General features: G+C 33.2%; 1 protein-coding gene and 1 long non-coding RNA gene across 3 annotated transcripts; both read right to left on the reverse strand.

Annotated features, from left to right (window-relative positions):
- Window positions 1–460: 460 nt before the first annotated feature.
- LOC140961251 (vacuolar protein sorting-associated protein 52 A-like) lies at window positions 461–13,118 on the reverse strand. Of its 2 annotated transcripts, XM_073419658.1 has the most exons (20): window positions 12,952–13,118; window positions 12,776–12,858; window positions 12,605–12,662; window positions 12,414–12,509; window positions 11,916–12,017; window positions 11,433–11,516; window positions 11,097–11,177; window positions 10,091–10,234; window positions 9,500–9,591; window positions 7,403–7,484; window positions 5,424–5,606; window positions 4,502–4,617; window positions 4,295–4,353; window positions 3,962–4,062; window positions 3,170–3,220; window positions 1,846–2,025; window positions 1,603–1,737; window positions 1,215–1,289; window positions 985–1,042; window positions 461–895 (listed from the first exon to the last, which is right to left on the reverse strand). In XM_073419658.1, the coding sequence occupies exons 1-20, from the start codon at window positions 12,976–12,978 to the stop codon at window positions 591–593; spliced, it is 2,112 nt and encodes a 703-aa protein (XP_073275759.1). In that variant the 5' UTR covers window positions 12,979–13,118; the 3' UTR covers window positions 461–590. The 2 variants fall into 2 exon arrangements, with proteins under 2 accessions (XP_073275759.1, XP_073275760.1); XM_073419659.1 differs by lacking the exons at window positions 12,776–12,858; window positions 12,952–13,118 and having other exon boundaries at window positions 12,485–12,509; window positions 12,605–12,659.
- Window positions 7,684–9,493, reverse strand: LOC140961252 (uncharacterized). Its single transcript, XR_012172320.1, has 2 exons — window positions 9,027–9,493; window positions 7,684–8,977 (listed from the first exon to the last, which is right to left on the reverse strand). It is a non-coding gene; the product is annotated as an uncharacterized lncRNA (long non-coding RNA).
- Window positions 13,119–13,235: the final 117 nt, after the last annotated feature.

Here is a 13,235-nt window from a genome sequence, read left to right on the forward strand (position 1 = left end):
TATTTATTGATAATATAAATTTATAAAAGAAAAATTCATAATTATTTTTTAAAAGTTTTTGCAAACACTATTTAAATCGGATTGTTATCAAAGATGGATTGATTTTATTGATCACAAACTGCAAATTTATGGAATATATAGTATATTAAAGAAAATTATAATATATACTTAGATATAGGATTTTTTTTAGACTTATAGATTTTATTTATAAAATATTTTATCAATTTTATTCCCTCCAACTTTATTTAAGTTTTAATTTCTAGGGAGTCAATTATAAATTATTTATCAAACTACTTTATAATTTTAAAATAATGGGCAAATTAAAGTATCATGCTAAACCAACAGAACTGCCTGAATCCCACGACAATTAGTATGATGCTTAAAGTTTCTAATACACTTATACTTGGAAGTCCAAATGATTGTTCGAAGGAAACCATGTGTAAAACAAATTAGTACAATGAGAGTCAAGATCTGTTTTTTCATTGAATCTAACTCGCAAGTAATTATAGATAAAATTTGGCCTTAAACAAGCTTGTAACACAAAAAAATGTTGGCCATGTCCAGGTATAATGGAGGTGTCGGGAAAGCTATTAAAAGGTCCTCGAGTATTTTCTAATTTCATACATTATGGACGATATTGAAACCAAATCCTTGTTCAATGCAGACCCACCACCAATTCTCTTTACACAATCTGAAAGCCGGGTATAATAAAGCAATAGTTGTGTCAATGCAGCTCTCAGAATTTCCATACCGCATAAGAAGTTACTGAATGAAGTAATCACGTCATTGTGCATAAGCTCTATTGCAGCTTTCCATCTACTCGCGAAGTCCTTCACAATAGGCTCCACCTCAGTCACAGTAATTGGGCGTTCTGAAGCAGAAGTTGGGTCCTCAGCTGCCAACGATGGCGACAGTAAAATAAGCAAATTTTAGAACACTAATTGGTAAAATCTTATTCAAACAAAATAAAACTTTGAGACATACAGGCCCTTGTCTTCACAAACTTGATTAGATCGTTGAAGTGCTCCACCAGTACTTCCTCCTGCATCCAAAACTTCATCTGTCACTACCGCGATCAGCCAAATACACTATTTTAGGTGAACCGAATTATTCACCCTTATAGACATCAAACAGTCATATATAGCAGGTCAAAACTTTACAAAAAAATACTTGAAGCGGTTAGTAAGCTTGTCAAAATATAATTCCACATTTACCACAAAAATGGCTGTATTGTTCTTCAACAGTTCTTCAAAGTGCATTTGAATTTTCCCACCATCAGGAGCAGCTTCCTGATGCATACGAGGAAAACTTGATGAGAATAAACATCTAACCGGTGAAGCTTATCTTACAACGCGTGCAGCAATAAATGTATTTCAGCATGCAAGCACTTGTGAACATAGTTGTAATGCACACATGGCGAAGGAGTAGTGGCTTTCAGTTTTTGATGAACCAGGGTAATATAGACAGGAGTATCCAACCCCTGGGGTGCCACCAGTGTATGCAAGTATGTAAAATAGATATGAACACGGATTTGGGCCTGTAGCCAAAAAGTTGAATTCAACTCCCCTAGCTTAATAATATTCATTTGACACCACATTGTACCTTTAGTACTGCAATTGTCATGTCATAGTTATTTATGAGAAATACTGTCTGCAACTTTGGCCTTGTGAACAATTTGGCAAGCTTGACCAGCAAATCATCAATAGCCATTCGCAATCTTTCCAAGTTTAGCTCAAGCTGTAAGTAATACTTGGTCGGTTTACACAGAAAACTAAGAACTTCGAATAATTATATTCCCATGCTGCAAAAAATAACAAAGGAAACTAAACTTTTGTACCCCTTTACCTGACCATCTCCGTAATCAACATTAAGCTGAACTAGTGAAGCTGTAAATTCGGCATAGCGTCTCATGACATAATGTGGATGTACATCATCCTCCCATAGATTCCGGACAATGGCATTCCTAAGGCTGTTGAGATGCATGTCAAATACCATCTTAAATCGAGGCCATAAAGCAATGTTGACCTGCTCATAATGAGAACATAATGCATTTACGGTCATTGCCAAGAAATAATTTTGATTTTTCCAGCAGAAACATTGACTTTCAGAATTACACCAGAAATGATAAACAGACACTTCAAAAAACATTTCTTATCATGGGATACACATTCGACACTGTGTCAAAGATGACGCATGGCACGGCTAAGAAACTAAAAATAAAAGAAAGGGCACATGTATAATACACATAAAGGGATACATTTTATTTTTATTTTTCAAGGATTAGAAATAAAATAAAATTCTCAAAAACTAATTATCTTACTTTTATTCTTTCATATATAACTTTTCTATTCGAATAATCACATTTTATTTCGTAGGAGCTCTAAAATTGATGCTTAATTGACAATTTCACAAGTGATAATCACCATTATTTAATTTACTACATGATCTGTATAATGATGCTGTGATCGTATTAGAATTTAAGAAACAATAATAAGAAATTAAAACTTTTGGCCTTTGCCCATAGGTATAGTTCTTGTGGCAAAAACATGAGTCCATTTTTCCTTTTTGCTTGTCACAACCATAAAACAGACGCAATGTTTGATTTTAGCTTAAATTTTTTGGGAAAAAGTTCAGAGTAAAGATTTGGAGTAATGTTTTCGGAGTAAAAAAATGTATGTATGGTATTAGAAGACAACTTTTTATGTGCATCAAATCAGGTAAAATTTTATTTTTATAAATGTTAATTTATGTTTGGATTGATAATGGTTTGGATGATGATTATGGGTGAGATATTTTAATATAAAAATATATTTGAATAAAATATGATATAACAATTGAGTATTTTAGGAAGGGATAAAAAGTTGAATAAATTGTAATGATTACATTTGGAGAAATTGAAAAGAAGAAAAATGCTGACGGAAAAAATTAAAATGCGGTGATAGTCTTAGCCTACACCATATTTGCTTAGTAATCACATATGTACTCATATAACACAGTTATCATCACCCCTTGAAAGGTATGAGAATTGAGAACCAAGAAACATACATGCAAAAGAAAAAAAAACTATTAAATTGTTACACAACTCAAGGCCAGAATTGGCAAACTGTGTAGGCAGAAATAACAAATAGATTTATCATAAGGTTCATTCAGAAAAGTCCGGGATACATACCTTATCCAAATATGAATCTAGGCATGGTATTCGTCGTCGAGACATTATAAGCTGAGAGGAAAATAAATTAACATTAAAAATAGACATTAAATCTGGGAATTAATTTTTAACTTGGCAATTATTTAATGTCAGTATATGCATTCAAGAGCAAATTTAGGAACTGATCAGATGCAGACATCAAACTTTCACATCAGGTACTGGCAACACAAGCCAGATGTCATATCTGCAGATAAAAAACATCAATTTCTTGAACCACCAACAGCAAGTGAGTGTTAATGTTCGTTGATGGCATGAAAAAATGCAGAATGAATAAAAGAGGAAAAAAGTTCATATTCTATTTCATGCAGAAATAGCTGCCACGGACACAAAGGTTAACCCCAGGCCCAAAAACGTTCATATCCTTTTGGCACTCGAGCAGTTGTCTGGAGCCAAACAAAAAGGAACTCTGGATAGTAATAAAATATTTACATGTTCTTAAGCACGCAACATCCAAACGTTCACGATCCAACCATTGTGTCAACACAGTTAATCATCTCATAGAAAGATAAACACATTGAATATAAAACAGGCTTTCAACATCGCTAAGTCTTAATTCTGAAAAAATGAGCTTTACCTGCCTCATCAGTTTATAAAAAAGTATACATCAGTACATGACATGTTGAAAAATGGATTCTATAAATATCAACATGCAAGAGGAGAGAAAATTTAAAGAGACAAATTCACTCAAATAACAAAATAAAAGGGTTCTCTAAGAAACATATGAAGACAGAAAGATAAAATTGTGTTGCATACCTGGTGCTGGTATATAATGCGGATCATCAGCATCAAACCAATTGCATCAAAGCAATTAGAGAGAATTGCATTTAAATGTTCATCAATTACTGAGAAGGGCCCTGATAATCCAAGCACGAGGCATTTCAGAAAAATCATCATCGTAAGACAAATTATGCATTAAAAAGATGTTATTATTGAATTATGTATTCTGGTTGATAGTTTTATTTTGTCAAGTATACTATACCATCACTAAAAGGTTTGACGCATACTCTCATACTACCAAAAAGAATATTAGAACGTTCTAGACGATGGCAATTGTGCGAACTTAAATACAGTGTAAATTGCAAATACCTGCAAATATATCATAAAACATAGATTCTTCGCCAAAGAATTCGTCACAGAAAAGGTATCTGAAAGATGAACAGGTATATATCATCATAAATGTTCACTGTAATACAATATAAGATAGGTACATCCTATAGAAGAATTAACAGCTATGTTATACATTTGAAATATAACAAAAGTTGAAACAGAAGGAGAGAAAGAGTCCGGAAATACTCTGAAGCAGCAGTATCCATAAGCAGCTTGTGCAAGCTCCTGAATAAAACTTCATAAGGGTACTTTTTACCGCTGGCTTCGGCTATATGTGGAATCAAAGCAGACTCATCTATTTCCTGCCATCAAAAGAGAATAATATATCAGTCAAATATTCACTTCTGAGAAACCAGCTGAGAGAACAGTATCGTATACTCCAAGGAATGTCAATCACAATATTGATTACATGTACACAGAAGTTGATTATGAATATAGGTGACAGGATAAAGCACAACTGCAGGCGATGACAAAATATGTTTCAACTCTTAGATCCATACCAATACCAATCAGTATTTATCTTTTGTCAGTTTCATATATGCTCTGAGTTGATTCTCATCTCACAATATAGTAAAGGAGAACACCTGTAGGAATATTGTAAAGAAGTTAAAAGGCAAAAAGATGAACTTATAAACAAGATGTGGGTATTTGGATGAGAAACAATCCAATACTTAGTCACAGATAATTTTGTCTTGATTTTTTTGTTACTTGTGTGTGACTGGTTGTTAAATGACAATTAAATAGCAGTTAATTTACTCAGAGGAAAGATGTAAAAAAAGACGAATGAAAATACTATGATCACCAACCAGAAAAGTATGAGCCATCAATTATAGATTTGCTAAAACTGAAGCAAAAATTCTGAGAGCTCTCACGTTTAATGACATCAGTACAACAGGACTTAAGTTACAGGTGAGTGCTTAAAAAAATTTTGCATCAAAAAATATGCATCACTCATAAATCACATTAAGCCTTTCAAACGATGAAGTCAAAAGATACTATACTGAAGACAGTAACATAATGTATCATCCAAAAAACAAGCAGCTTGTCATATTGTCATAGTTTTGAGAAGAAATAATTTAGAATAATTTCTTCTGGTGACAGAAAAGACCTTGAGAACATTTATCCTTTCTCCCAAAGCAAAAACAGCCGACCGGTTTTTCAAAGGCTCTCTTCCTCGTGAGAAAAGACTGGTGTTTCTGGTGTCGACACCAATTAAATCACTTGACGATGCTATATCCAGTTGCAACTTCTCTAATGCTTGAATATAAGCTCGGATTTTTGTACCAAGGACCTGAAAAACAGAAAAGGCAACTCTATAAGAACCTGGCCACTTTAAGAGGAATAGGATACGAGTGTCCATAAGCCTTGGCTGTACATGGGAGTTTACCATCAGTACCGGCCTCATGGTAATATTGATAGGTACAAAGTTACATTAGTTGCAGAAGGGTTCACAAAATAGATCATTTTTAAATATTTTCTCCTGCTGTTCTCCTAAATTCAATTCAAGTCATTCTCTTCATTGTTATGAATAAGGAGTGGGTCAAGAATGCCTTCTTATATGGTGACTTGTCAGATTGAGTATACATGAAGCAACCTCTACGACATGGTCTTGAGGGGAGAAGATGGTGTTCAAACTTAATAAAGCTATTCATAGTTTGGAAAAAAGTCCACGTGCATGGTTTGACAAATTTTATATGGTTTTGATTGGATTGATGGGTTTCAAATCCCCTGATTTATTTGGGTGGACAAAATTCAAGTGAATTTCAAATCCTCTCACTCCTTTCTCAAGTCAAATATTTTTCTCTAAATCAAACTCATCAATCTAAGTGCAACCTAAGGGTGTGATGTCTATCGAGTTTCATTGTTAGTATATAGATCACTCTACATTTTTTTGTCGTAGTTCACTTGGGACATTAACACTAATTGATGTTGATGATAGTCTTTTGACTGATAGTTATATGACTTGTTACAAATAAGGCAGAAAATATCCAAAACCACATTTTGTGACAAAAGAAATAATTGCCTAGATACATTTTTATGATGGAGATAGCTCATAATAATTCTGTGTTTGATCTAAACGGAAGTATAAATTTGATATTTTACAATAACCAGATATTTCGGATGGAAGCCTGAGACATAACTATGGATATTTACTCTGACTTTTGGGACAAAGATGGAGAAATGTTCGCAGACACATCATAGTATCGTCAACTTGTGGGAAATTTTATATTTTTGACTGTTATCAAACCTGATATAAAATTTTCTGTGGAAGTTGCAAGTCATTTTATGCAGAAGTCTAAAGGTTGAACATCAGAAGGCTGCCAGAAGTTTAGTTGTTTATATTAAAAATCTCCTACAAAAACTTGCAACGTAGAAATAAATTGATAATGAACATTTGAAACTCAATTGGAAAACAAAATAGCAAATAGAAAATCCATATCAGGTATTGTAATTACAATGGTAGAAATAGGGTGTAGTAAAAACCACAACGTGGTTTCAAGGTTTGGGCTGAAACAAATATAAAACTATCTAATGAAATTACGAGGTTGAAGATATTTACATAGATGAAGAATTTTCGGCTCCAACATCCGCTGTGACAATCAGGTGGCTATCCACATTGCTATTTACTAATAATTTGTGATGTTGTAAGGAACAAGAGAATCAGCATTAAGTTTACATCTTTCTGAAAACAGAACGTTGATATGTCATGAAGGATTGGCAGTTGCATATTCTATCCTTTTGTTCCAAGATGGGCATTATCAGTTTATAGGCTCCAGCGAGGGAGAGTCCTAGATAACATTTTTATAAAATGTATTTATTTATAATGTGAGTTGTGTTCTTAGGTGTTATAATCATGTAGGCCCGATAATTTTTTATTTGCATTTTATATCTCGAATGCACGAAAGCTATGAACAATTTTTCATAATTCAATAACTCTTTTTCTTCTCATCAAACAACAAAAAGGAAGAGATGGCGTCATTCAATTTTTTTGAGATGATATACATAGATGAGGATTGAGGCAATCCACTAAATGATGTTCGATGACACAAGCAATAAATATTTGTTAAATTATTACGGATGATTTACCTTGTTCATTGTGTCAACGTACGCAGCACGAACCTCAAGATACACCTCTTTCCCATGCTCCTTTAGGAACAAAATCACATATCTACAAATATTAAAAAGTTATACAGGCTTCCACCAAGTTGGGATAATATACCAGATCGCTTATAATTATTAAGTGTTCGGTACATATTTAAATCTGAAGCTCGTTCAGGCGAGTGACAAAGTATTCCTCACCTGATGAATAACATTGTTGAAAATACACCACTAAGATTAGAGAACATCTGAACAACTATTTTAAACAGAAAATGAAATCAACAGCCAGGATAAATGAGCATCTTCGTTGAATCTACAGGAGTCACTTGTACAAATTTTATTTTATTTATTTGCAAATTATAAGTATGTTGTTGCCAAAATAATTTAAATTTTAAAAGACACTTGATGGCACCAACTCCAGCTCAGAATGCAAGAAATAATGAACAATAAATACTTTTTATTTGTCAACTTTGCAGTTATACATGCAAAAAATTGTTTTGTTTTCCAATATTAAATACTTAATCTAGGATCCGATCGTCCGAACAAAACAGGTAAATAGCATACAAACTCAAATCAAGAAAAACACGAGCCAGATTTCTTTCCATATCTGTAATAACTAATAATTATAATGACAAATTCAACAACAGTTAATTCACAATTCAAAATTAAGTTTTCAAACTTATATTCAAATCAAAATACATAATTACTTCAAACAATAATTCAAAATCTTCAATTTCATAAACAAATTGTTATGATAAAACTAAATTCTACGACTATTTATTTTAATTCATTTGTAAAGTGCATAAACGCAACTATAAAAATTCAAAGTCAAAACTCATCTTATCTCCAAGTTGATATAAATCAACAACCAAGTTTTAAAACAAAAGACTGTTTCTTTTAATAGTCATCTGAACATAATGTAGTTTTCATATTATTATTATTCTATAGCCTTTAAACACCCTGAAAAACCTAAAAACAATTTAAATCTTAGGTTTTCACAGATTTACCTTAAGATACACATGAGAGACCAAGCCATACCAAAAATGATTTGGTTGAACATTTAAGGTTTGAAACAAATCTCAAAATCAAAACTTACTTCTTCTAGCCCAACAAAAGAACGACTCAATATAATATATTACTAAACTCCCCACGTTGTAAAGATTCCAAAAATATAATTTTAATTGTATAAATGATGTACTAGAAGAATTATGGAGGATGGAAGGAAACTAGAGTTGAGATGTGAGGTTTGTAAAGAAAATTAGACAAGTAGGAAAGATTAGGGGATATTTATGGGCATTTAATTATTTTTCATAAATTTTAAAAATATTAAAACAAGTTTCCGCGTATCCACATCTTGTTTGTTCCTAATTTTCGGACGTGGAAGTGTCATTTTGCACGCCCAATTTGTTCACCTATGACGTGTTCAGCTACTTGTTCTTCTAGTGTTCGTGCGTAAACATGATCATTCCAATTTCAATTCTTTTTTATCCTTTATCATTTCCGAGGTCAGTCAATTAATTAATCAATTTAGTCTTTAATTACCAAATCCAAAAAATTAACAACCTGAAGTTTGATGCATTACCCAGAATACAGAGCACGTCAGTTCAAATACCCATCTTTACTGAGAAAATCTGTTTTTATGGATGTTTATTTTGTACAAGTGTCTTGATAATTGGTAAAGGTTAACTATTAACATAATTTCAAGACAACTTCAACGAAGAACTCGAACAGCTCAAAGTACCATCTTTACTTGTGAAATATGTTCTTACGAATGTTTAATTTCCATAATGTGATGATCAGTAAAGATTAAAATGAACGCAATTTCAAGTCAATTTCAGCCTCAAATTCAGCTACACAGATTATTATCCATAAACATGTTGTTCATCTAGAACAGACATGCTTACAACAATATTTGTCAAGTATGGCATCTAAAATGACCAACAAAACCAGCAAAGAGGACTCATATGGAGCTAATAAACAATAGCAATAACAACAGAATGCCTCGAGAAGGGATTAGGAACTGAATCATTTCGAAAAAGCTATGGCAAAGGACAATTGTAGAGTTTCAATTCCAAAGTAGCTTACTTGTATTTTAGAAGAACACCTTGTTGAAGGATCTGAACATTTGTCTTAGGCTTCCTTAAAGCATTGAGTTTTTGTACAATGAAGTCAAATACCTGATAGAACAGGCCAAAAAGACGAAACAGATGGATCAAGTTTTATATTTATGGAAATTCAAAAATGAAAATGGTCAAATGACAGCAGGTCTGAACAACAACAAATTAACTACAATTGAGATCAGCTACTTAGACTTCTTAAAATAAATGATAGAGAATCTAATGTATCTTAAAACTAACCAGTCAATCAAGTCATGGAGAAGAACGATAGTCATTGGTGTTTTATAGATAATTGTATATGATATATAATGTTTAGGCTTAAATATTTATACAATCCTGATGTAATTAAGCATCTGTGAATCTTCTGGGTTCTGCCATCTTCAAGCGTACAAGGGAGCACCCCATCAGTACCCATGAAATGTAATTTTGAGAAAGGACTTAGTAAACGAAAACAAATGTTGTCATTTATTGAAATATTTGTTAACTATGTAAAAACAATAGCAAGAAAAATGATCCAGCAATACATTCCCAACGTGAATAAAATCCAGATTCTACATACCTTAGAAACTGCTTTCTGGCGAAGTTTTTCTAATTCAGGTTGAACATCACTCAGAGCTTTTGAAGTCTTCACGATGCTATCAATTTCGACAAACTTCAGCTTTTTACTAAGAATCTCAAGGGTTCTCATATATTCCTCATTCACCTAAAGATATTAATTAACAAACTAGTGTATAAACGACATACACTGAAGTGCAGTCAAATCATTCAGTAATAGCCGAAAATGACCGCAATTTAATAAGAATCAAAACATAAAAATTGGTCTTGGGTAAGCAACTGATTAAATTATTGATCTTGTAATCCACATTCAATTACTGCAAATTGTACGACTGAAATTTCAGGCAAAAAAATAAAATCCCATTGGAGCCAGGATATTGTAGACCAAAATCCCTCATAAAAAAGACGAAAGCTACACCAATTATATTCGGGGACATGAAGCCGTATACTCATAGATTGGGCCATTGGGAAACAGATTACAGAGTCCTGTCTTCTAATGCACAAACAGGAATGAATTCAATACTTGATGTCCAACTTGGCGGAAACAACTTTATAGGCCCTTACATGGTACAATCTCACAACCCAAAGAAATAAGAATCCTGAAACCTAGACTTCAAATTAACATATTACAATAATCTTTATTCTCCTTTCAAACTCTCTTAACAAGATAAAGCTACCAAGATCAAATAACTCATACCGGTAAAATGCTTAGAGTTTGAGTCATCATGCATTAGATGGAAATGATGGATAGGAATGTTAACATATTTCACAATCAAGCCACCATTCATCAGACAACTATGACATTACATTAGTAGATAGAACATCAATATTGATATTTCAAGACCATACATATAAAATATCATAATGAATAATAATTAAAAAAAAACATCTATAATGCAATTATAGAGATGCAGTTGACATACAAAATCATAGGTTACAAGTTCTTTTAAATAAAAAACCAAAAGTACCAAAAAGGAAGAAGAGGAGAACTTAACGAAAGTTTGAAGTACCTCTCCATCAACTATTATATCAATCATCCTTGGTGGAACAATGATGTCCTCAACAAATTTTGCTAATTTAGATTCTGCTGCCTGCTAGTTACATGACAAAAGCCCATATGATACCAGAAATACAGGGGAAAGATAACAAAATGAAGCATCTAAAAGGCTGTGAAAAGATTTTGCTGGAAACAATATTCCATCCATGAAACCACCAACTTTAACATGAGTTGTACACAAAAGCAGAAAAAAAACAAGGATATAGAGGAATGCAGATTCTACTAATTCCTATCGATTTTATGAAATGTTCGCTTTCAAATTCTAAAGAACCATGATGAACCACATTACCTTCCGATTTTTCAATTTGAGTCCCATATCCATAGATCTTTCCTGAAGAATCTTTATATCTGAACTTATAGAACCTATCTCATCCTGGAAAAAATGATAATAAAATCTGAGAACCTTCTGCTGCAACTTTTAGAGACAATCGCAGCAGCATCAATAATTATTCACCTGATTCACAATAGATTTTATTCACAACACTTTATTATAACAGCGTTAAAAAAAATAGCCATATAAAATTTAGCAGAAGAGAATCAGATTCTCCCTCTTTTAGCAATCAAATTGAACATTTCGCAATCCCACCGTGTTAATTTGCAATAGTTAACCACCCAATCACAAGCCCATGCATATTCAACCAAATAGATCTGGGACAACTATTAAAGAATAAACATTATCTTCACTTCGTGGAATCTGATGTTCCCGGCAAGTGGCGACTATATCATACTAAGCAAAATGAGAAGTATCAGAGCCAATGTCTGTAACAGATACCTGGAATCCACTAAGTAAGATTTCCATTTGTGACAGAATGGTGTCACAATCATGAATTTGATCGTGAAGTGAGATTAAATTGTCACTTTCTTTAATGTAATCCTGGTCAGGTGAAAAAACGCACCATAAGAAAGCTAAATTTAGTTTTCACTTACGAATACATATTAAGATACAATAAACAAGGCCATATTGAAGGTGGATTGGACAGAGCTTCAGCACAGTGACGCCTACTACCAAAACCGTGTCTTTTTCTTTTCTTCTCTTTTCTTTCTTTTTTTTTCTTTGAAATTTTGGCATGCAAAATTCAAAATATGATACTCTTCTTGTGCTGAACCGTGTCCCAAAATGAGCGTATTTCAAACTCTTTTGAGAATCAATTGAAGTGCCAGAAACTCAGGATGGATAAATTAACTTCACAAGAAACATGTGATGATGTGAAGCATCAATATCACGAAATGTTAACATATACATGAGGAGCTAGTGAACTGAATCAGAAACCTCGATAGACTCCAATTCAGTTTGGCGTAGATTATTCTCAACATCCCTGGTGTAATCCCGCAATTTCGTACCTTTAGAAAGTATCATAGCAACCACCTTAAAAATAAACACCACAAAATCATTAAAATGTCAATTGGAAGAAGACACCAGGTGCTATCAATGACTGTAGTGCACAAATGCTGTGTGCGTACATCGTCACTTTTACAACCTTGAAGCTCTTGATCCAGTCCCTCCAATGAGACATCATCGCTATTCCAATAAAAAAAACAAAGGCGGGCAAAAAATTAAAAATAAAAAAAATTATCAAAACCCAGTATATGCATACAGACTCGATCAAGTAAATGATTTCGGGAATTCAGAACCTGGCTGCATCATCTTCAACAGTCAATTCCTCAACGAAGGTTCCCAGATCCGTCGTGGTTCTCGATCCATTATTAGCCTCAACCTATGCAAATAAGTCAGTATAAATGCATTTTCTGATTCACACAGACGTAGCTTTAAAATGCAAAATCTGCAGCATGAGATGAGAATTGGTTACAGTTCGATTCGAAACCGCATCAGCCATCTTCTCGGATGTCTTCGCAGTTGCAATAGTATGTATCAGACTCCAATGGAAACAGATGTAGCCGTATTGACACGAAGAGGAAATGTAAGGAACCAGATGCAGTCAGAAGACCGATTTCAGAGTAGATCTTCGCCCGTTATTATTTTCATTATTATTATTATTATTGGAAAACCGGATCTTTCTTTAAACACGGGTGAGCCTTATAATTGAAAACCGAGCTGGAAAGATGGACCTATTTCAAGCAGGCCCATCCAAAT

This window comes from Primulina huaijiensis, chromosome 16 (genome assembly GCF_012295235.1).
Source record: "Primulina huaijiensis isolate GDHJ02 chromosome 16, ASM1229523v2, whole genome shotgun sequence".
In the NCBI taxonomy this organism is placed as follows: domain Eukaryota; kingdom Viridiplantae; phylum Streptophyta; class Magnoliopsida; order Lamiales; family Gesneriaceae; genus Primulina; species Primulina huaijiensis.